At 40.2% G+C, this 22,804-nt stretch overlaps 1 protein-coding gene across 1 annotated transcript; it reads right to left on the bottom strand.

The window, feature by feature from the left end:
- Positions 1-105: 105 nt before the first annotated feature.
- Positions 106-22,174, bottom strand: LOC117818855 (rasGAP-activating-like protein 1). Its single transcript, XM_034691964.1, is given in 22 exon segments — positions 106-1,808; positions 2,578-2,654; positions 2,868-2,988; positions 3,498-3,590; positions 3,593-3,632; positions 4,803-4,940; positions 7,169-7,341; positions 7,922-8,066; positions 9,253-9,390; positions 9,558-9,750; positions 10,373-10,485; positions 10,777-10,841; positions 13,014-13,167; positions 14,081-14,198; positions 14,780-14,871; positions 15,032-15,172; positions 15,626-15,707; positions 16,267-16,396; positions 19,568-19,629; positions 20,002-20,115; positions 21,390-21,446; positions 21,746-22,174. Coding segments are annotated over 22 exon segments (2,460 nt in total). The 5' UTR covers positions 21,811-22,174; the 3' UTR covers positions 106-1,659.
- Positions 22,175-22,804: the final 630 nt, after the last annotated feature.

The following is a 22,804-nucleotide window of genomic DNA, read 5'->3' as shown; positions in this document are numbered from 1 at the left end:
GTGTATGACAGTCCCTGCCCTTGTTAAGTCGGCCTGATATATATCATTTCTGCTTTCAATTCTGCTGAAGTAAACTAGAAAAAAAAAATTGCATGAGAAACGAGCTGAAATAAGAGTTTACTTAATTTTACAGTTGTGTTTAATTCACAGTTACAATTCACTTGGAGCAAAGCAGCATGGTGTTTTTTCAAAATAAAGTACAGGCAGTATAATTTTTTCTTCAAAATAAAAGTCCCCACCTGGGGAAATTTGGAGTTTACAAGAAACGTGTTTACTCTGGTTTTACAATTTTTGTATGATAAATGATAAATTCAATTTTGGTGTGCAGAAAATACAAAAGGATGGATGAATAAAGCTGTTCTAATGCAGCTTATTGATCGTAACGCCTGGCATGTGTACAAAGGAGTTAAATCAAAGATGGGAAGAAAGTTTCACGGGTCATCTTCTAAGAGAAAAACAAAGGTAGTACCTGTACCAGAGGATCATCTACACAGCTCCAGAGGCAGGTTGGTCTGCTAAGGTTATCAGAGAGATCACAGATCTGATCTTGATTACACTCACTGACCTCTATTTAAGGAGGAGACACAGGGACTACTTATTTTACTAGAAAAGGCTTTACAGCATGTCAAGGTACAGTTTTTGTCTAAAAGATGTCCCCCTAAAAAAAAAGTGTGATATGAACGGTTAAAATAAAATTTTGTCACATTTTCCAGCAATAATTTGGCATCTCATACGTGTCCTGACACCCAAGAACCAAATATAGTGGCACCAAATTTGTAGGAAAATATAAACTTATCAAGACTTATAATTTTAACTTGTATTGTCTTATCAATGTTAATGATTGATTCATTATGCATATGGTTCCTTAAGTCATAAAGGTAAATATTACCTTCATGACTTCAGGAATGGCTACTGCAAAGAGTAAGAACAGTTTAAATATGTAATTATTAACATTGGATTGAAACATTTAGGTTGACTGGCCATAGCACCCAAAACAAAAGCACATTGTTTAGTATAAAGGGACCAAAGCAACAATGAAAAAGCTTACATTTTGCTCACTGTACAGGCAGCGTTATGCAGTGGCATGTGCACCAGCTTTTCATTAACTCATGGTAGTTTTGACCTATAATATTAATGTCACCGCTACACTGTGATGAAATACCTTATTGAAATACAAAACGCTGATAAAGCAATATCAAAACACCTTACATTCATGTAACGAAGATAACACTACAACAAGCTTTTTGCATAAAAATGTGCGACCGTGGTCCTGTACAGTATTTCAAAATATAAAAGCTTCTTTTCACATTTCACAACAAGTGGGTGCAGGCCATGCAAGGGATTGCTTGTTATCTAGATACAAAATATCAAGTCAGATCATGCTTTAAAGTCCCCCCCACCCCCTTTATCATCAAGTATCATAATCACTCCCTGGCGCTGCAGAAGTCGGTGGCACTCAGCGAATACAAAAAGATTGAAAGTGGCAGAACTCCCTCTGCTCTTACAGCGGGGCAAATGTACTAAAAGGCTGGAGGAGGTTTCACCCTGTGGCCACTTTTTAGTCCCTGACGATCAAGAGAGTCAACATCTGATGTTCACTCATGTCGGTACAAGATGCAGGGGCGTTGGTGGATCCCAGTCTTTGTCTCTCTGTGGAGTTTAGGGATTCAGGATGACACTAGTGGAGTCCTCTTTTTCTCTGCGCTGGAATGTGGCGTGAGTCTGCTCCAGATCATCTATCACTGCTAGCAACCGAGGAGCAACACTCTGACCTGTCTTCATCTGATGAACATTGGATCTTGCACCACCTATGAAACAGATAGAATGCATTAAAATGTGATGAAACCAAAGTACAGATGATCATTGTTTATCATAATATCCTTCCTGGGCAGAATTCTGTTTTTCAGTTTAAATGAACAAAAAAAAAAGTAAGATTCTAATAAAATAATATACATTTTGTCTAATCAGTGACGAAACTGCTCAATTTTCTTCAGTGAATCTAAAACAAGCGGTACAATGAGAGTTGGAGGGGGTTAAAGTTTAATTGTTGTCAACAGCTATCTTTTATCCTCTGGCCAGCATTTTTAACAGTCCTGTAAAAGAGAGACCCTTTTGTTGATTTGTATGCGTAGGTATGTACAAACTGCAGAATCAGTATATAAAATGTCATGTATTGTAAATATTGATACAGCAGAATTTTAATTCCATTTAATTTGCTGAAACTAGAGGAATAGATGTGGTGTCAGCTTCTTCACTGGAATGATATATATTCTTAAATAAAGGCAAGATTTGGATTTAGCATTAAAACATGTTACTAGCTGTTGGAAGTTGGTGTGAGATGTTCAGTGTAGGAAAGAAAATACATTCATTTCTATTTATTTTATGTCACTTGAAAAAAAAAAAAAAGAGGAAACCCATTTAAGCTAGGTTTAATGGCCTTATCAGGTGTTGCCTCCAGATAGGCTGGACTCCAGGTGATAGCTAGGATACATGCTACGAAAATTTAATAAAAGTGTCACCTTTTAACTCTGTTAAAAATAAAAGATGAATGTGTTGATGCAGTGGCTGCAGCCTCACCTGGGTGTCTGTCAGTGTTGATCTTTACTTTGTTGCTGGACGTCTGATCAGCAGCTGGCACCTCCAGATATTTTTTCCTGCAGTATCAGTCACATATATTAGTTACATAATCTCAGTCTTTTCTCTAAAAGCTGCTTTGTCTTTCTGTGGAGTGATACTCTTATAATTGTGATGTCATTGCGCAGTAGCAGGAGATAACTGCAGTCCTGTGTTGCAACAGAGACCTCTAGTACCCACTTAATGAACTGCACCCAGACTGAAGACGCTCCCACACTCTTTCCACCACCCACCTGAGTTTGTCTCTGCCGTGGAGAAGCTGCTTGAAGATGGTCTGTGTCTCTACATCAGGATCAAGAGGGTCACTCCAGTCCCCCAGTGTCACCGCTGAGTGAGTCCTACTGCAGCCTATAACTGAGAAACACACTTTGATTCAACAGTGGTGATCCAGATACTGAAGTCTCCTCACATAGGTACATATAAATCTGCAATGTTTTAGTGCAGGCAGCATAAGCAACAATAAAATGTAACTGGTCAGAGAAAATCACATTATGATTCTCCAAGCTCGCTCTCCACTGGAGCAACAAAAACATGGCAGCTACAAATTGAGGGTTTAGTCATTAAATATGGATCACTAGGAGCTCACTCACTCGCTCTTTGAAGCCTGCTACAAGTTAGTCGGGCGGGATAATGTGAAGGAGAAGTAAGCCTGGATTCTGAATGACAAAACTACTTATACTCTGAGTTACTCTTCATTCCTGATGATGTTTCAAGGGCAACTAGTGCGTAATTTTACTCATTTGTACAAATGGATCTGATCTGAATTTCTAATATAAGACAAGAAAAGTGCAATAAATGATAGAGTCACATAAGCCCCTTCCTGTGTCATTGTTGAAAGTTTTCAGTAGTGGGAATAGGATTACCAGCTCGGTCTGCTTGAAGGCAGCAGGTCCACTTGCCGCTGCGATGAGCCCCTGGGTGGAAAGAGGGCAGCATGCGCTCATTGTAGATGCTGACTTCCTGATTGCTGACAGCCACTGGTTCAGCTCATTCACATTCTATTCCAACAAAACACAGTCAGTATGAGCTTTGTGGCTCCTCAAAGTCATATTTACATGAAAGTATGTTTAAATTTGCTTTCCAAAACTGTCATTTCAGAAGTATTAAAATGAAGTTGGATCAAATACTGTCATGTAGTTGTATTATACCTTAAGTGAACACTGCCACATAAGTTGTTTGATTCTCAAAGGGGTAAATGAATAAATGTAGCCAAAAAAAATAAACTTTTTACGATTTCTAAGCAAAACGTCTTCATTGATCTTTAAACAATAACTCTACACGTGTTACAAATTATTATGCAAGTTGCATTTTTGTGAAATTTTAAAAATTATGTTAACAGTCGTTTTCAAATTTGTTAGGAAGTCAGATAGTGAATATATTTCTTCAGTTGTGTGGTTTAAATGATGCTTTTCGGCTGTATTTTTAAATAAATGCAGAATCTGCAGAAATGAGCGTGCCAAATTATTATGCAAGTTGGTGATAAGAGCATATAACTTGTGAAAATTAAAAACTAGGCACCATTTTAAACATTCTATTGATTGAAAATAATAATATTTACCACAACTGTATTCAAACTTCAACAAAATCAACAGTTTTTCTTTACATTTGTATACAAAACAAAACTGATAATGTTTTGAAACATTTCAAATCTAAAGTGTTTCTCAAATGTCCAATATAACCTCCTTTTCTTTCAGTGAGGGTCAGAGGTCATTGGTAAACTGATTTAGTGAGGTTTCTGATGACTTCTCTGCTGACTCTGTGAGCTGAACCTTGTATGGCTTTCCAAAGATGTTCTTTTGGGGTGTTGAACTCTTGCCATTACTGTAAATTATCTCTTTTAGTACTGACCACAAGTTCTCAGTTCGGTTGAGATCAGGTGAGTAGGCAGGCCAGTTCAGGTGGCCGTTTTAACCACACAGTTGAAGAAATATATTCACTATCTGACTTCTTGACAAATTTGAAAACGACTGTTGACACAGTTTTTAAAATTTTCACAAAAATGCAACTTGCATAATAATTTGGAACATGGTGTAAATTATGTTTCCGTGTCAACAAAATAAGTGATCATGGAAACAAAGTGCAGTTTTTGCCTAAGCAAAGAAAACAGCATTTTTGTATCAAACTGATGAGATGAACTCTAGTGATGACTGGCTGATGTACTAATGCACCTTGCACTGGATGTACATGGTGAGCAGCTGTCCGTCGTTGTCCTGGGTGATGACCTGCATTACATTCGGCTGCTGGAAGGCGTTTTCATCAACCCTCTCCACTGCACACACACACTGAATGGGGATCGAGGAGCGCACCTGCAACATTTCAGCAACAAACCACAACTCCAATTAACATAAGTATGCACAGGCTGCTAATGATGGATCATGCTGTAGGCAGTTTCACACTGGGGTTAAAGTGAAATGAAAGTGACACTAGATCACAGAGCAAATTAATGGAGCTGTGTCTGGTAGTGAAATATTTTGCACACATTAGACGAAGAGGAAGAGTGTGAGGCAAAGAGGAAATGAAGATGAGATCAGCACAGCAGCAAAGGGCACTTTAAAGTGTAAATCAGCCACTTCCAACGGGACCTCGCTTCTCCCAGACTGGAGTGCTCCAACATGGAGGAAAGGAGCCAGGACATTGTCTGCAATCTGATTTGCAATGTTAGCATGAATATCCACAGCCTTCAATTAGCTCTCGCCTTTATTCCACTCACACAAAGCCCAGGCCGGCTCAAAGAGGGAGCTTCTTTTTACTGGGCTGAGGAGAGAGAAAGACGGCTACCCTCTCGTGCTCTCCCTCTCTCAATCTACGGCTGGTGAATGAGAGGAGATCATTATCACGAGGTTAGGCACCGAATGATAATCACACTAATGATGTTCTCCCAAGGAGATCAACACAAATACAATAAGGAGAGGACTGGGGATGACTAGAAGGTTCCCTTGTATTATGAGCCGAGCTGATGAACGCCCTTCAAAGAGCAGACACAGCGGCTAATTCATCATCAGCGGGCGTATCAGCTTCTGATAATGGATGAGTCACTTTCACATGACTTTGATTCAAGTTTACTCATCTATTTTAAGCTTGTAGGAGAATAAGCACACATTTATCTTGAAGACTCATTTTCTTAATTGAAATCTCACAACCCTGCATCCACATGGAGTCTAAGTAATGAAAAAAACAAGTTTTCAGGATTATTCATGTGCAATCTACCTCAAATCGGGGAAAGTTGGATACAAATTTTGGAAAAGATTTACAAAGTTGACAATTTATTTCATATCAAGGAAAATAGTGGACCAAAGTTAACACAAGCTTGATGATGAAAAGTCCAATTTATTCACCTGGATTAACTTTTTGTTTCTTTTGTTTTTTTTTTGTTAATTTGTATTAATTTGTGTTTGTAACAGCAAGTTTCTGTCAATGCAAAGTTACCACCTTCATGTATAACCATCAAAATAAAATATACATCTCTTGATTGCATCTGTGTTGTTTCCACATTGTGGCTTTAAAGCTGGGGTTGGTAGTCTCGGAAAACTAGCATGAAATTGTATGTAGCATTTCCTCATGACTCCGTCTAACCCCTCCCCTCCTCCCTCAGAGCTCCTCCAAAACGACCCCCCCCCCCCCCCAGCTTACATGCACGAGCGCCGCTGACTTGCAACCATATGTTCGTGACTGATTCAAAACCAGTCCTCACCAAAACATTATCATAGTGAAAGTTAAAAACACAAACAAACATGGCTGCTGTTAGTACTTACAACTGTCATGCTAGCATTATCCAGTTGTACCGGTGACACGATATCAGGAGAAAAGTTATAACATATATAATACTGTAACAGCTCTACTGTTTGTTAAACGTGTTCAGTGTAGATGTTCTTAATTCCTACAGTGTTGACGGTTAGTGAATGCATCAGGAGAGGTGTAGAGTGTGCGAGCGGGAGAGACAAGAGGAGAAGTTCTTCATTCATTCAAACATTGATTGTTGCTTTGTTGGTTGTCGTGGTAACGGCCGACAGTGACCGGTTATTAAAACTCAATGTGTTCACGAATCGGCTCGTCATCCCTACAGAGTCCGGACGGGCGGACGCTACAATACATCTACATTTCTGTAGGACTTACTAAATGTCATTAATTCTTTTGCTTGTCAGAGCCCCCATGGTGAGAGCTTTTTAGACTCTGATCCGGACTACAGTCCTGAGCAAAGCACCTCATCGGGCCAGAGAGGACAGGCCCGAGGTCGGCCGAGAGGGGCAGTCAGTAGAGTCAGGGGAAGCAGAGGCAGGGGACGGGACTCGGAGTGCAGGCTGGGGAAATGTACGCGCAGGAGGCGGGCAGAACGGGAGGATGGGATTTGAATGGTTTAAAATTTTGGGTCCCAAAAACGGTGATTGGTTGGTGTTTACTCCAGGTTTACTCCGGCTTTTTTTCACTCTTTTTTAGGAATACATTATGTATTGATTGCCATCAGGACATAAAGATCATTTTAACCAGTATAACAAAAAGTGTATATGAAGTTCAAGCCTACCTGTTCAGTACCAACCTGCCACTCAGGGGTCTTGGCGTAGGACAGCGTCTCACTGGTCAACCAGAAGTAGCGTTTCTTAAAGGCGAAGCGGGACAGCAGCTGGGGTCCCTCTGTTTTGTGTTTATGTAAGAACCCTTCTTTAACTGTGACTGAGGGCATAAACACAGCTCTTTGTGGCACCTCAGACACTGCAGGAGGAAGATGACACAAGGAACTAGTGAAGCACATGCACGTGTAAAGGACTTTTTATGTACACAGACACTAGGTGGTGCTGTATCAATAAACAAACAGCGAGTTCCATGTATTACTACAGTTCAAGCCTTCATTTCAGAACTTTTTCATTAATGGCACCTCAGCCTCAGCTTAAAAGAGAGGTCCTTGTCAGTCCACCAAATCCATCCAGATAGCATTAAATGTCAAACTGGCTTTTAAGAGAAAAGAGTGGGCGTGATGAAGGAAACATGAGACATCAGAGGGGGAAGATGTTTCACAACAACAGACGCCAAGACATGTTGGCTAACCACCGCGGGCGTGCGGTTTTTCACTCCAGCTCCCTGCCAGCTCATTAACCGTGTCATCTCTTTTCTAGGCCTCCAGCTCGCTATTAATTTTTTAACTATAGAGCTGCTGTATTGTTTCATTTAATCCTAATATCAGCTGGAGGCTGCTGCACTAGCAGCTGGCCTGTGGGTGTTCAGCTCAACAGCATGACCTCCTTTCTTTACTTGATTATATGTTTAGTGGTGTGTTCACTCGTGTCAGCCTCACCAACGTCGTGATCTATGTCGATCAATTTGTCCAAGAAGTCTTTGACGGAGGCCACGCTGCGCAGGATGATTGGATGAAGAGGTGCCATCCACTGCTCCTTTCCATGGCCTAGCTGAAGGCCCAAGTTCCCGACGCTTTGTAATGCCTGGCGACCATCAAAAACACACCATCAACTCACACCTCCGACACATCAAATCCACACTAACCGACAGAACTCAGTGTGAGTGACTGCACATCTCAAAGTTCGAGATCAAACGGGTCCCTGAGGCCAAGCATGCTGTGAGGCCTTTTGTCCAGCCCACACCTGGCCAAGGGTGAGGAGGAAGTCCCTTAACACCCCTCTCTGAAGCTCTGCTTTGAACCCCAGTTACACACAGACACACATACAAGCACACAAACAAACACACACACACGCAGACAGGTAAAAATAGCATGTTCCCTCTCTTTATAGCGGACCCATGGCAACAGCACTTCAGCACCATGGACAGCGACTACAGAAACCACATGTGGGAGAACAACGAGGCCTTACTTTTGCTCTGGTATCTGACCATGACAGACTGTTTTTAATCATATCCATGGTGCTGGTTTAAGTGACACTTTGGGGTATCATCATCTGTTAGATTAAGACACTATGGGCTCTAATTTGTAACCTGCTGCACACCTTTCTTGCCGCTCACAAAACCTGCGTACGTTGGTTTTTCTTTTGTAATTCTATGTATTTCACCTGAAACTGGATTATTGTGTGGGGCGTAATATGAGAGGGTATTGTTTAAAGTTTTATAGCAAACAACTGTACATTTAAATAATGCAAACTTGGCAAAGGAACCTGTTTTAAGAGGGTCTGTGTATGATCTTCAGGTTTCTATTCCAACCACTACTCACCTTGCAGTATTTTTGTCATGGAGTAGTCATGGATTAATTGATTTAAATTTTTTCCTGTGTTTATAATAGAGCATTTAAACATCCAGGCAGTACACTTGTTCTATTGACATAAAGTAATATTAAGTAAGATAATGCTGAATAATCAGCATCAAGTATTGACCTAACAAGGTGAAAACAGCGAGCTCAGCGCTGTCTCTGCTGATATTGATCATCAGTAGTGCTGCCTGAATGCACAGTATAAACATTGCATGCTGTATTCCTGCTTTACGTTTGTCCGTCTAACACTTGCTCATTGAAATTCCTCACTGCCGTCAGACAGTATGTGGCCTTGCATCCAGTCCACCCGCTTCTGAACTGTTTGTTTTTGTAGCCCATGAGTGTGATGTCTGGACTTGAATAAATTATTCATGGTGTTGTCTGTGTGTGTGTCTCTGTGTTGTGATGCGTACCTTGGCTAATAGTAGCAGCGTTCTACTAGTACGGGTATCAGCGTGTTGATCCCTCAGCTGGAACAGTTTAGGTGTGAGGATTGCAGGGGCGAAAAAACGCAGGAAAAAGAATCCACTGATGGCAAGATACTTCACGTCCTGTAATAAAAATTACATTTAAAAGGAGTAAGAGTAAAAATCTGAGCACAGTAGAAGAAGTTGAATAGATAACATGTAATGGTTATGTTAAAGCAAATAAACAAGCCTTAGAGAAACATCAAAATACACTAAAAGGATGTTCTTCATCATGGTTTTTTCAGCCTGACCTCATTCTCTGGTTCAGCAAATTGCTCCTCCACTCTCTTGTGTAGCTGTTTGAAGGCCACTCTCATAACAGGAGGACACTGATCGACTGAGCCAACAATTGATTCAATGATGCTGGTTAAGTAGCTTTGCAGCATCTCCACACTGCTGTCCCGCACCTCCGCCTCCGACACTGCACCCTTGAATGAAATCCGTCTTCAGGGAGAAAGACACAAAAGAGAGAAGAACGCATCTCTGAGAAAATATTGAGTTTAAGATAAGGCACCAGTTGTGTGGTTTAGATAATGCTCAATTGGGTAACATACTCAAGATGTCCTTTAGAGTAGATCTAATGACCTCTGTGTCCCTCATTATGTCCTTACATGTGCTAGCATGCTATCTCACACGTTGACCAGATAAACACTGACTCAGAGCTCTGATCTAAACCTGTCCGGACACATTTATAGACAGGGTGAAGAGGAAACAAATAATAATGATGTTAAGCAGATCTACAGCAGACAAAGAGCGTGTTAGATCCTGGTTCTCCCTCCATGTCACAGATAGACATCTCAGGGGGCTCATAGCAGTTGCCTGGCAACAGCCATCCCCCTTTTTACAGCCTTTTTTTTTTTTCATTTTCTCTCATTGATGTCTTCCTCTCTAGAGTGAAGTGTTGAGGAAGTCTCCAGAGGCAGCTTTTCCATTTGACCGTTTTAGCACATAGATTTGTGAACTAACAAGCCCAAGCCCCCACTCCTCATTTGTGGCTTCACACATTTCCTCGTAAAGCAGATCACGACTATTTTCAGGTCAGAGCATGATCATGGTTTTGTTTTACCTGGTGCGGTTCAGGTCGATCTTGCAGGGGTCGAGCTCGATGTATTTTTTCTCATCAAAGATGCGGTTGATGATCGGCTTCAGTACCTCATGCAGATACAGCATACCAACAGCCTGGCAGCAAACAAGACCATATGTTTAAGACGCCTCATTTACATCTTTGCTACAGGGGTTCTAAATGCATGTGTAAATGTGCAAAAGAAAACAAGATACAGCAAAATGCAGCAGGGAAACATATGACATGTTACTACATAGTGGATAAAGAGAATGTACAGGGAGAGGATGGCAAAGACTGACCAGAGGTTTAGGAATAACTGTCATTAAAGTCATGCTTTGAAATGAAGGTACAGACAGAAAAAGCAGTTATTCACAATTCCTGATAGAAAAAACATTACGTCAACACACCTTCATGAATTGTTCCATGGCCTTGGAGGACAGTGAATTGGAGCGAAATAAAGTGTTTGGATCAGCTAAGAGAGAAAAACAGAAAAGAGATTAGGTTTACAGTACACAGCAAAACTGAGCAAAAACATATCATATAATGAAACATACATACTCATAACAGGGATCTGATAGCTTATATTTGAGCAAACATGAATTTGATCAAAACAATTAAGAAAACAGGAATAGTTTCTGTTCTCTGCATTGCTGCACAATTAATTGCAATATCACTGATTCCATAGTGCATCACCATAGTCTGAAATGATCTCAATGAATGAGTATAATTATTATTTCATATCACTCAGCATGCATATATTGTACCTGCCGAGGCCTCAAAAAACAACCATGCCATTACACTATTGTAATCCAGTCAAATGAAGCGAAAGCTAGCTATCAGTCAGTCTCAGTCTTTTTGCACTTCACATCCTTATCACGATTTTGAACAATGTAGTCCCACATCACATATTTTTCTCATTTCATGCATGACTAGTTGGTTCCTCATTTCATACAACATTCACGTCCGTCCACACTGTAGTGTCTTTTGTTTGCATCTGGCCATTCTCCATGTCTTTCCTGTCTCCTTTTTACATGTATAATAAAGACGTTTAATTCCTAAAGCTTCCTGTAAGTAGCAGAATAATCTTTCAATGACTGTATTAAGAGCCCCCCATGGTTGTAATGAAACAGAATTATCAGGGAAATCCTTCATCAGGCACATAATCATGCTGAATAAATATCAGTGAGGTTTAAACATTGCTTCATTATATCAATTAAAAGCTTTTAGCGTGTGGATCTTTTGTCCGTTTGTGCCTTTTGGTCTGGCTCCAGGGTTTTTGGGTGGGCATGCTCTTTCTATTCTGTTTGATCTTTTATTCACCAGGAATTGATCTGCTTTAGAGACACAGCACTCGGTGTCACAACTCAACAGCCTGTGTTGTTGCAGCCACATCCTTTAAATCCTTCAAGGTGACAACACTGAAATATCCAAAGTGACAGAACTGGGTCGCCAGGTAAAATATTTCATATCTGAAGATCAGGATTTATGAGGAAAGTGTCCGTTGTTTCGCAGCACAGTAGGTGTTCAGTACATTTTCCCTTTCTCTGCCCTTGTGCCTGACTTCACCGTCTGGCTGCTTTCGACCATCTATTCCTGATCAAGCGGTTACTGTTCTGATCATGTGGAGTTTCTATGGAAACACAGGCACTATGCTTATTATCTCAAGCTACACCGACAGAAGCCAAAGACCAAAACACAACTCTGTGTGAATTAGCAATGTGGATGTGATGTGGAGGCAAAAAAATAAGATGACTAACACAGACCACAGAGCAGCCAAAAAAAGACTGCGGGGTGAGTAAATAATTGGCGTCAGGTTAGTAAATATAGTGTGGGTTGACTTGAGCTGCCCACACACAGACCATGGAAGTGTTGTTCAGAGACCTTGATGTCAATTCAGTGTTAAATAGAAGCAGGGATCAGGTCTCTGGAGAGAGAGCAATACAGCAAACTGGCAAGTCCCAAACTCTGACTAATGGAGATAAATTTAGATCTTACGCACACTGTGTGTTACATAATCTCAGCGGTTATGTGACATACATTAATGAAGTGAAAAACTCCAATAGTTCTTCTCTTTTTTACTGAAAGACATCAGGACACCGAGAATGGCTGCTACAAAGGCAATAATAAAATATAGTTAAAGCCAGTCACTGAATGAACAGAAGACTGATGGAACAAATCACCTTCTCCCCGAGACATCAGGAAAACATACTTGAGGAATTCTGGGAGAAGTGAAAATCATACATTCCCCAAAAAATTATTTATTTGGTTGAATGTGTTAGTTATAAAAACTTGTGTTTTCATATTTGTATCTCCTCTTTGCTTTTCAATAAATGTAAAATACGTTTTCTTTATTTCTATTTTTTGTTTGCCTTGATTGATTTTAATTTTGTTTAACATTTATACAACAAAAAGATGAAGAGATAAACCACTCAGGAAATAGTGATCTAAATCATTCTAAATAAGATTTTTTTTTTTAATAAATACATAGGAAACTGGTTGTTAACTTTATCTTTGTTTGCATGTGAAAGATTTAGAGGCTATCCAAAGTCTAATTTCTATATCTCAGGCATCACACTTCACAGTATATCTGACTCACAATGGCTCCACATCTCAAACACTTCTGGTTTTGTTCTTGTAATCTTACTGGTGTGGTTGACCTCCCGGGTGTTCAGGTAATCCAGAAATGGCACCACCAAGCCCTGACCCAGGTAAATCTTCACCAGAGTCATCGACACATCCTGCCGGCTCTCCACTGTGGTCACCTCCTCCAGCATTGTCAGAGCACTGCTGTCCTCCACCTGAGGAGAAGACTCATAACATGAGTCTGACACGGACTGAGAGTTTTCTTTTCAATCTAAAGGCCAGCATTGAAGCACTCTCAGAACTCATCCTCTAGGGACTGTTGCTGACGGTATGTCTCTAGCAGCTTCTTAGTATTGCTGGTGTAGCTAGCAGTTAGCAATAAAGAATCCCAGTCACCACTTTCTTTTCCTTGCACTTCATTTTTTACAGTCCAAGATACTATGTCCAACAAATACAGACTGTCACTTCTTGATTCATTAAATCGTTTAGACTAGTGCTCAGTCATCTATATCTGGTTAGTCTCAGTTTCACTGTAAATTAAGACATGGGCCTCATTCTGGCTTACCTAAAGTAGTACCATCCTGAAAAACATTTTCTTAAGTTTGCTAAATAACAAGATCATGATGCAGGTATATAAAAAGTAAAACGTCTATCTTGTCAGGTTTGTAACTAAGAGAAAAAGAAAAACAACTTGAAAATGGTTGTTTGTTGGAAAAAAGGTTGATCGATCATTTCTGATGCGTTCAAGGGAGTCTGGAAATTTAAATGCTGATTGGCTATTGCAACACAGCGAGCAGATTTATTGCTCACATTAAATTTCTGATCTAGAACAGAATGTCAGCTGCACTTGCACAAAGATTTCTCTTAATGGAGACATATGAATCTGTGTCAGATTATGGCCAACAGGCGCCAGGGTATCATCATTGTCCCTGCTTTGATCTCTCTACGGACTGTTTTTCCTGCGAAAATCTGCTAACATCTGATTCATCAATATTACTTATACTAAAAACAGAAACCAGAACACTTCGCAAACAAAAGTCCTGCCCTGCATCGACAGATTCTGCAATTTGTGTAGAGTCTGTAGAGATAACGTGTCCGGGAATTAAACTGGTAAGGTCAAGAATATACCTCTGTGGGCGAGATGACTGACTCCACAAGCAGGTGAATAAGAGGCTGATAGTACACAGATGGCAGGATCCGGTCCTCCACCAGCCGCACCTTCAGACGCAGAGCTCCCAGCTTCCCACTGACAACAGAGAAAACACACAGAGTATGAAGAAGAGAGCATTTCTGCACTGCATGATGTAGGAGTGAGGTAAGGCCTCACTGAGTTATCATGGGAAGAAGGAAAAACATCTTCCATGACTGGAACAAGAGCATTTATGAATTTTTCAAACAAACACGAGGGCTTTAGACTGAACAAAGACACCTGACTGTCTGTTGCTTTATTTCATATGTGCATTTCATTTTTTCTGTTTAAGTGAGTTTTTATCTGCAGGTGAAATTCACAGAAGTTCTGAAAAAGCTGATGTGTATGTTTACTTAGATTACTAAGAAATCCTCCTTTTGAGATTCTCTTTCCTTTGACACCATCCTGAAGTTTCCTTATCTCTCTTTGTTTTAAAATTACATCAAAGATCAGATGCTGTTCGACCTGCTTTACACCAGCACATGTTGATTTAGAGCACAACAGAAAGCAGATGGGTAACAAACACTTTTCTTGAGGGCACATTAAACACTGGATACGCTTTCATTTAGTCCTTAAAATAGTTTAACCCAAACACAAACTCACCACACTGTACAAATAAGCACACCCATAATCCTCACCCAGCATCAACCTCATTGTTTCCCAAGGGCAGCAAACGAAACCAGCCCTCTAACAGAGGTGTCTTGAGTAAGCACGCAAAAGGTATCTCCACCTGTGGGGAAAGAGAACAAACGAGGACACGATGCAGGTCAGGAAAATAACTTCTCAAGGAATCTTACAATTAGAAACACTTTACTTCAAGTAGAGGAATATGTCAGAGTGATGTGAAATCTATTAAATATGGAATATTCGTATGTCTGAGGCTTCCTTACCTTTCCCAAGAAGTCATTCTTGCCCACCATGTCCCAGTCCCAGACCTCCACAGTGATGCTCCCGTCTTCACTCAGCTCCTGTGGGTCCAGCTCCAGCTCCAGGGTCTCTCCCCAGTGAGGGAAACGGGTCTTCTTTATAATCTAAACACCAGCAGGTTGGAGTGTAAGAATGAACAACAACATGAAAGAATGATATTTATTCATTTATTTTAATTCTAGGTTATTTGATTCTTTGGCGACTTGTCTACTATTTAACTATTTTTATTTTTTTCTTCATTTTCTCTCCTCATTAAGTAACTTGTTCAGATCCAGATGTCTAGAGTATATGTAGTGATAGCAACAATAGGAGTATTACTTTTGCTATTGATATTGTTTTTTAACTCTCTCTGCTCCTAGACTATCCTTAAATCTTCCATAAACTACTGTAACTCTTATCCTTTGTGTTGTCACTGTATACAACGTATGTTTTTTGGGGGGGGTTGTGTTCACTGTCACTATGTTGTCAAGTTAGGAAAAACAAGAAAAACAAAGACTTAATACTTGTGGCTTCTCTGACACTGGTACATACAGTACATGCACACATATCCAGCTCACCGAGGTCTCTGCACTGTGGTTGTTGAAAATGACTCGTGCAAATGGATCAGAGGTTCCAGATATGTCTCTCGGAGCTAAATCCCTGTGGGTATCAAGAGACCAAAAGACAACAGAAGTGATCAATACACTTAAGAGCCAACAAGCTCCTGTTACCTCTTCTGCAAATTCAATTAGTTACAGAGGGGCGGAAAGGGGAGACAGAAAAACAACTACTTTTCACTTGACCTTATTCTTTCAGGCTTAATTCACATTCAGTGGAGCTTGTCTGACGAACGCAGTGTCAAACCCTGATTGACATGCTCATTAGTGCCTGAGAGGGAGAAGCTGCAGGCTGGGACTCACAGATGGGGCAGTGAGTGGTGTGATGGAGGCAGAGTGAGTCAGGAGGGGAGTGTGGAGGCCTGCGGGGTGCTGGTGTTAACATTTCAGCACAGGAACAGTGATAGCACTGCCAGGTCGCAGCTACAGAAACCCAACTTCTGCCTCATGATCAAACTGCATTCAAGTTTTAGAGAGTTTTATCTCACAGCATTCACTTACACATGATTCTAAGATCCACAAAAAGTCCTCTGATCCAATGTTAACTTTCTCTTTGTCCTCACCTCACTGTTCTCTTATTATAGAGCTCACAGTTTTCCTACCTGGCCTCAATGACTTGACATCTCAGGCTGATCTTCTCTGCATCTTTGAGCAGCAGCAGATTCAGGTGGATCTCTCCCTGGACTTCTTCATCTGGATCCACCCTCGTCAGGTTCACCCAGCTGTCTAATCCTGATCATACCACAAACAGAGAGAGTATTCATTGAAACAATGCTCCTGTTTGCACGTATTATAAAGAAGGAGCAGTTAAGTAAGAATGCATGTTATATCTTTCCTATTCACAAACCTTCCTCAGTTCTACGTGTTAACTTGTGGGGATTTTGTCTTTGTCTAAGTTCATAATAATAAATCAGAAGTTTTGTTCAAATACAATTTTGGTTACGATGTTGCAGAGAGCCACTGATCCACAGCTTTAGATTGGGCTGTTAAGGAGAAAGTTAAGGGGACCTTAACTTGCAGTGTAGAGCGTCTGATCCCTTGTGCCTCTCACTGCTTTGTTAAACCTTTATTCAATTAGTGAAATTAAAAAATGAAGGGGATTTCACTGTTTCTTTCTCCTCTAGACCACACTAAATCAGGTCCTGATCCAAAACCACTACACTGAGACTTGTAGGATCTGGACTAGATTATGCCAGCGAGGCTACAGACTTTTTAAACACAGCTTCAGATTTATGAACATTTACTGTGGATTAGGACTAGATCCAATTTGGTCTAAAAGCAGTTAACTCTCCCTCTTTTGCATTTTCACAAAAGAATAAAGGTGTCACAGTTTGAAACTATGTTTTTAAAAGTCTGTGGACTCTCTGACTGGTGTAGGTATTTTGGTTTTGAATCAGGACCTGGTTCCCTTATCTTTCCCCCTTAAGGCCAAATTGAAAGCTGCAGATTGAAAGCTAACCTCAGCATAGTCTTTGGGGGGCCATTTAAATACTTTCTAGTATTTCATGGAGTCATTTATTGACATATGAGTCGTAGTATTTGTTTTTGAGTATGTGCATATTTTTAACCAGTTTATTTATTTCACATAGGTCCATAATCCTGGCCAGTGCAATATAATCTGATAGCATTAAAAAAAAGTACAACAGAGTCCTAGAAGGTCTGAAGTGATTTGTTTACATTTTAGTGATGTGAAATCTACTGTTTAATTATTTAACATTAAAAGACATGAGCAGGAGAACGCTGAAAAAACTCCATTAGGAGTAACTGACTCAGTGCATCGTGTAGCCATGAATCAGTGGAGTGAAGGCTGTGATGCCAGGTGGCTCTCAGGAGAGATGCATCAGTATGCAGCCAACATGCCCCGTAAACACTCTGAGCAATTGAAAAAACTACAACAACATCACGACACACCATATTTTAAACGCAGTGGGTTTGGCCAAGACAGTGAAGAGACAGCCGGAGTTCATGCTGAGACGGACGTGACTGAAATCTTTGATGTCAAAGCCTCCGTCTGACATTCGACAGTTTGAGGTTATTTGAGATGCTGTCGTCCTCATTTATGGCACTTTGGTCTTCGTTTAAAAAAGGACGGTTCAAATGCCAAGCAAACAACAAGCAGTGTTTATGTAAACAAGCCCCAGGAGAGCCATTACTTATTCATATATATATATATGGATGTCAAATTGTCTTAAATGTTACCAAATCAAATTAACCTTTTTTTTTTTTTTACAATGGACAGATTTTTGAAGCACTTCCATTGCAGTACTTATCTTTGTATAACTTTGTGGATTCCAGAAACTACATCATAACTACATGAATTCAAAATGGCAGAAGAAAAAGACCAAAGAGGATTTTTATGAGGGGTGCACCATATCATCAGAATATTATTGGTATCAGCAGATAAAAGCTTAAAAAGTTAATTATCGTATCAGCAGATATGAAAATGTCCACCAATGTGCACATATGATAAGGTGACCCATTGATTATGTGCATGCAATGACCACAGACTGTAAAAAAAATGACACATCCACAAATAGTTTCATAATGTCTACAGTGTGGGAGACATACAGCTACATAGATATTTGTAATGCTTATGAAGCACAGGTGATGCAAGGAAGTGTAAAACAACATCTAAAGAACCATCATCCTGAACAGTATCAAGAGTTTCTGAAAGGTAGAGCAAAAATGCGCCAGCACCAGCAAAAACTATTTGCGGTAAATTGAAGCGGACATCATTAATGTACACTGACTGTGTAGCCGAATTACATAGAGTCCCCCCCGCTGACTGGCGTCATTAAAGGCCAACCCCTCCATTAATAGATGTGACATAGGTCAAACTATGAATTTAACATAGGTTTCAAATACATTTTTCTCAAAAGTGGTATCTGTCATTAAAGCTAGTTCTTATCATGCTGATTTATTTGAATTAAAGTGTTCATTTTTTGTAAAGTTTAGTTTTAATTACATAGTTGATTTTAAAAAGCTGATTGATTGACAGCTCTGTTTACTAATCTGGGCTCCGTGGCGTTCTGTACTGGATTAGCAAAACAGAGGAGGAACGACAATACAAGCCGTAACTAACACTAACACAAGAGTTATTGAACTTTCAAAGGCCATGCATGTCTGCTCCAAACCAACACAACAATCAGATCTGCTGTGGACTGTTGACTGTGGTTGAATGCTTGTCTTGTTAGGGTTTGACATCAGTCTACCAGTCCTGTCACTTCTGCCCATGCCTTGGATACACCAGCACAATATGTCAGCACCCATGGAGACAGTCTTTGGCTTCACATCTCACAATGGGCAAAAATGAAGGCATGTTGTCTATTCTATATGCAGTCAATGGTTAAAACCTGTCAGCTGCCTCTACTGCAGTCATTCGACAAAGCTAAGAAATATAGCAGCGACCACCCAAAGGTAAAGGAATTTAACATAAGAAACATTGGATTCATTGTGCTCATGAAAACCAGCCCTTCAGCGTAGTGGAAGATGCAGGCTCCTGCTGGCTAGAGATGTACTTGGATTGGTCCCAGTATTGGTATTAGTTGAGTTTGAAAATATCTGCATGTCGGCAAAAATCCAATATTGTGAATCCCTAATATTAACAAAGTACCTCAAGAAAAACCTTTTTAATCCCTCTACTGTCATTAAACAAGAAAGATAGAATACACACATTTCAGTAGAATATGATTCTTTTCTGATTTTACCTTTATATTCCCAATTTAAATGTATGTATGGGAATATTACAAATGTGGGACATGACTACAAAACATTCCCAGAGTCTCTGTCTAAAAATAGGAATGTCTCATCATTTAGACCTTTGACTCGGTCATGAGAAGCCATGTGTGTTTAACCTTTGATCTTTGGTCCTGTAACAGACTGGTGCAGTTTATTCAATCATACCTTTAGCTTGGGATCCGATGGCATCTTTGGTCAGAGTTATCTTTCCAATAACATCATCATGTCTGTAGAAAGGGACAAAGATGATCAGATTCATGCTTTTCAAACACAGTGTAGCTTGCTTGATCTTATGGGAGTGATATGAGATGAAATTGAAGACAGTTTGAGGAGATTGCTGGTGGTCACGAGAAGAAGAGAGGAAAACAACCTTTAATCTCACTCAATCTGGGCGGCCATCTGCCTGACCATGTTTGTTTATTCAAAGCCTGGAGTTTTGATTCCCAAAACTTTTCAACTGTACACAAGGTTTCTCAATCCAAATATATCAAATCAAGAGACAGCTAAAGCAAACATTATGACGCTGAAGACTTTAAATCAACTGCCAAGCTCTGTCAGCTACGGTTTAATACGAAATCATTTTGAGACAGATTTGTTACCCGATTGTGTCCTCGTCCATGACCTGAAAGGAGAGTGAGTGGAAACCCATCGGGAGGTGCAGTGTGTACTCTTCACCCCAGAAAGGATTAAGGTTCTTCCAGACTGTGGCGGTCCTGAAAAGAGGAATTTAAACACACCTTACACAGAAATATGTCTCCGATTTGTATGCAACACCATAAACTAGTTTAATACAGAGAGGAGGCAGACATCAGTGAGAATGTTGCAGCGGTTAAAGACCTCACCTGAGTGTAGACAAACTGTTTTGCTCATCAAGTTATACAACAAAACACAAAGGGGTTGCAATCCCTCCAAGGAATCTGGATGATTAACAGCATGGAAATTTGAATAAAACCAGCTGCTGCTGCAAAAATAAAATCAGATTTTTCTGTCTTTTTTGTGAAATAAATTGTTTAGTTTTTTAAGCCAGTAAAATGTGAAATAAAATGAATTGGGAATTCCATGTTTGGTTTATCAAATCACAATGTTGTGACACTTACAGCATACCAATTATTTGAATGCACCACAGAAAGATTGGGGGAACATTCAGTACTAACTTAAATTGACCTGCTGTATTCAGTAAGCTTTCTGTGTGTAGTATTCTATAAAAGGTTGTAAGGCAAAAGCTTCCCATATAAGAACAATGAGAGCTTTGCATTGATCTCTACAGGCAATTTTAGAACCTTGTATTGTTTTTTGCTAAGAGTATACTGCACTCATTATTTACCACCACAATCTAGCAGCCACATCATCCATGAACATCACACTTGTGGAGTCAGTTGGCCAGAAACACTACAAGATAATTAGTGTGAGTATGTGCAGTGAATCATTCTGCCGTTTTCCCACATGACCCCAGATGGAACAATAGCCTCTAAATCCAACCAATGTTTGTGTCAAAGCTGACAAAAAACTTGGCTTGCACAAGCAATGGAATCAATGCTTTCCAGGAAAACTGCTATTAAAAAGAATAATTCAATTCATGAGAATACTTGAGGGGAAAAAAATCTTCTGTACTTTTGCGCTCCAACACCTCTGAACTCTGCACCCTGCTTACACCAGGAGCTCCCTGCAATAATTGATGCAGCCTCTCCATGGTTACCTGTGGCTGTTTTAAAGGCCAGACCAGTATCAGGTTCTCTGTGCTGGAGGGGCCACGCTGTGGGCACCTCCACAGTGATCGTACACACTCCACCCTGATTACATATGTACAGAGTAGCAGAGCACAGCCAGAAACTAACACAAGGCAAATATCTCAACTGTGATGATTAAGGCTATTCAAGTATTCAAATAGGAGCAATTAGCACTACTCAGCTGTTGGCCTAAATTAAAGGAGACCCGCTTCATGCACATAGCCTACTATTTAGATATTTAATAAGCAGACAGAACTCACCTGGCCACAACTTCATTGTCAACTTTAACAATACAGTATGGATCACTGGTTCCGGAGCTGAAGATGAAAAGAGAAAGCAATGACAGCATGATAAATAGTACCACAACACGGCAAGCTGTATCTTGACAACGTGTCTGAGGTCTTGACAAATATAAATGACTTGACTGTCTCATTTCTGTTCAACATTTTACATGTGAAAACGTACCACGAATTGGTTTAAAATATAGGTTTAACTTTTCCCTATTAACCCTCAAAAATAGCCTCTCAATAATGGTTAGACTGCAGGCTATACTGCAGCTATATTGTGAGAGCTGGGCTCTGAGCACAGCAGCACATGTCATTCAGGTATTACTTACACGTCTTTGGCCGGGAGGTTCCTGCCCTCGACAATTCTAAAATAAAGAGATGTGTTTCTGGCCATTTTCAGTCGAGTGAGCTTTTAATCCAATTCCTCCTATGTTCCCATACGCGCTCTTATAAATAGTGCTCTTCCCCTCCGCAACAGAGTTTTCTTCATTTCGTGGCACCTTCAGCGCGTGACAGCGCACAGCCCACCAGTAGCGCGCGACACAGACGCGCATTCAGCCTCGTCAGTCAGGCAGGTTAGACCATAGGCTGGGTTAAACTTAAACACACTGGACACACAGACTGGGTTAAACCTAAACACACTGGAGCCATAGAGAGGGTTAAATGGGTTAAACACACTGGACCCATAGACTGGACCACAGCGTGCTCTCTCAGGCTGGGTTTTGGCATTGTCACCTTAATAAAGCCTCGAATTTCAACTGGAGAATGTGCTAATCATCAGGTTTTCCCATTCTGAAATAAAAGCATAAATTATGTAGTTTTCAGAAATGGAGGCTAATTAATAAAGACATCATACTTTTTGTAGACGTCATTGAATTTTAGTTATCCTGTCATGCTAATTTGTGAAATGTATGGCCATACCTGGTAGAGATATGACGTTCATGAACGAGTCGGTCCTTAGAACGGCTCTTTTAAGTGAACGATGAGAACCGATTCGCAGTCCCGTTCATTTGGGATCCGTTTTTATATGCAGATTGCCAACGCTGCCTTCATGTGTCACCCGCGTGCCCCATGAGTCTTTTGTTCACACTTATTGTCTACACTTTGTTATTGTTTACATTGTTTTGATGTGGATTCGAGTCAAGGAGCTGAGCTCCTGTTTGTAAAGTAGTTCAGGTGTAGAAACACCAGGTGGGGTAGTACAATTTTGCATTCTAATTTTTATAATGTCCGAATTTTGTTCTAGTTGTATTTATATATTTTTTATATACATACATATTTATTCTTATTTACTATTATTATATATTTTTCAGTTTTGTTAAAATGTTCTTGTGTGGAAAATTTTACAGTTAAGTTGTTTTGCATGGAAGTTATCTGTAGGCTGCCAC

Source organism: Notolabrus celidotus, chromosome 9 (genome assembly GCF_009762535.1).
Source record: "Notolabrus celidotus isolate fNotCel1 chromosome 9, fNotCel1.pri, whole genome shotgun sequence".
NCBI lineage: Eukaryota > Metazoa > Chordata > Actinopteri > Labriformes > Labridae > Notolabrus > Notolabrus celidotus.
The sequence above is the reverse complement of the archived record's forward strand: the minus strand, read 5'-3'. Positions and strand labels throughout refer to the sequence as shown.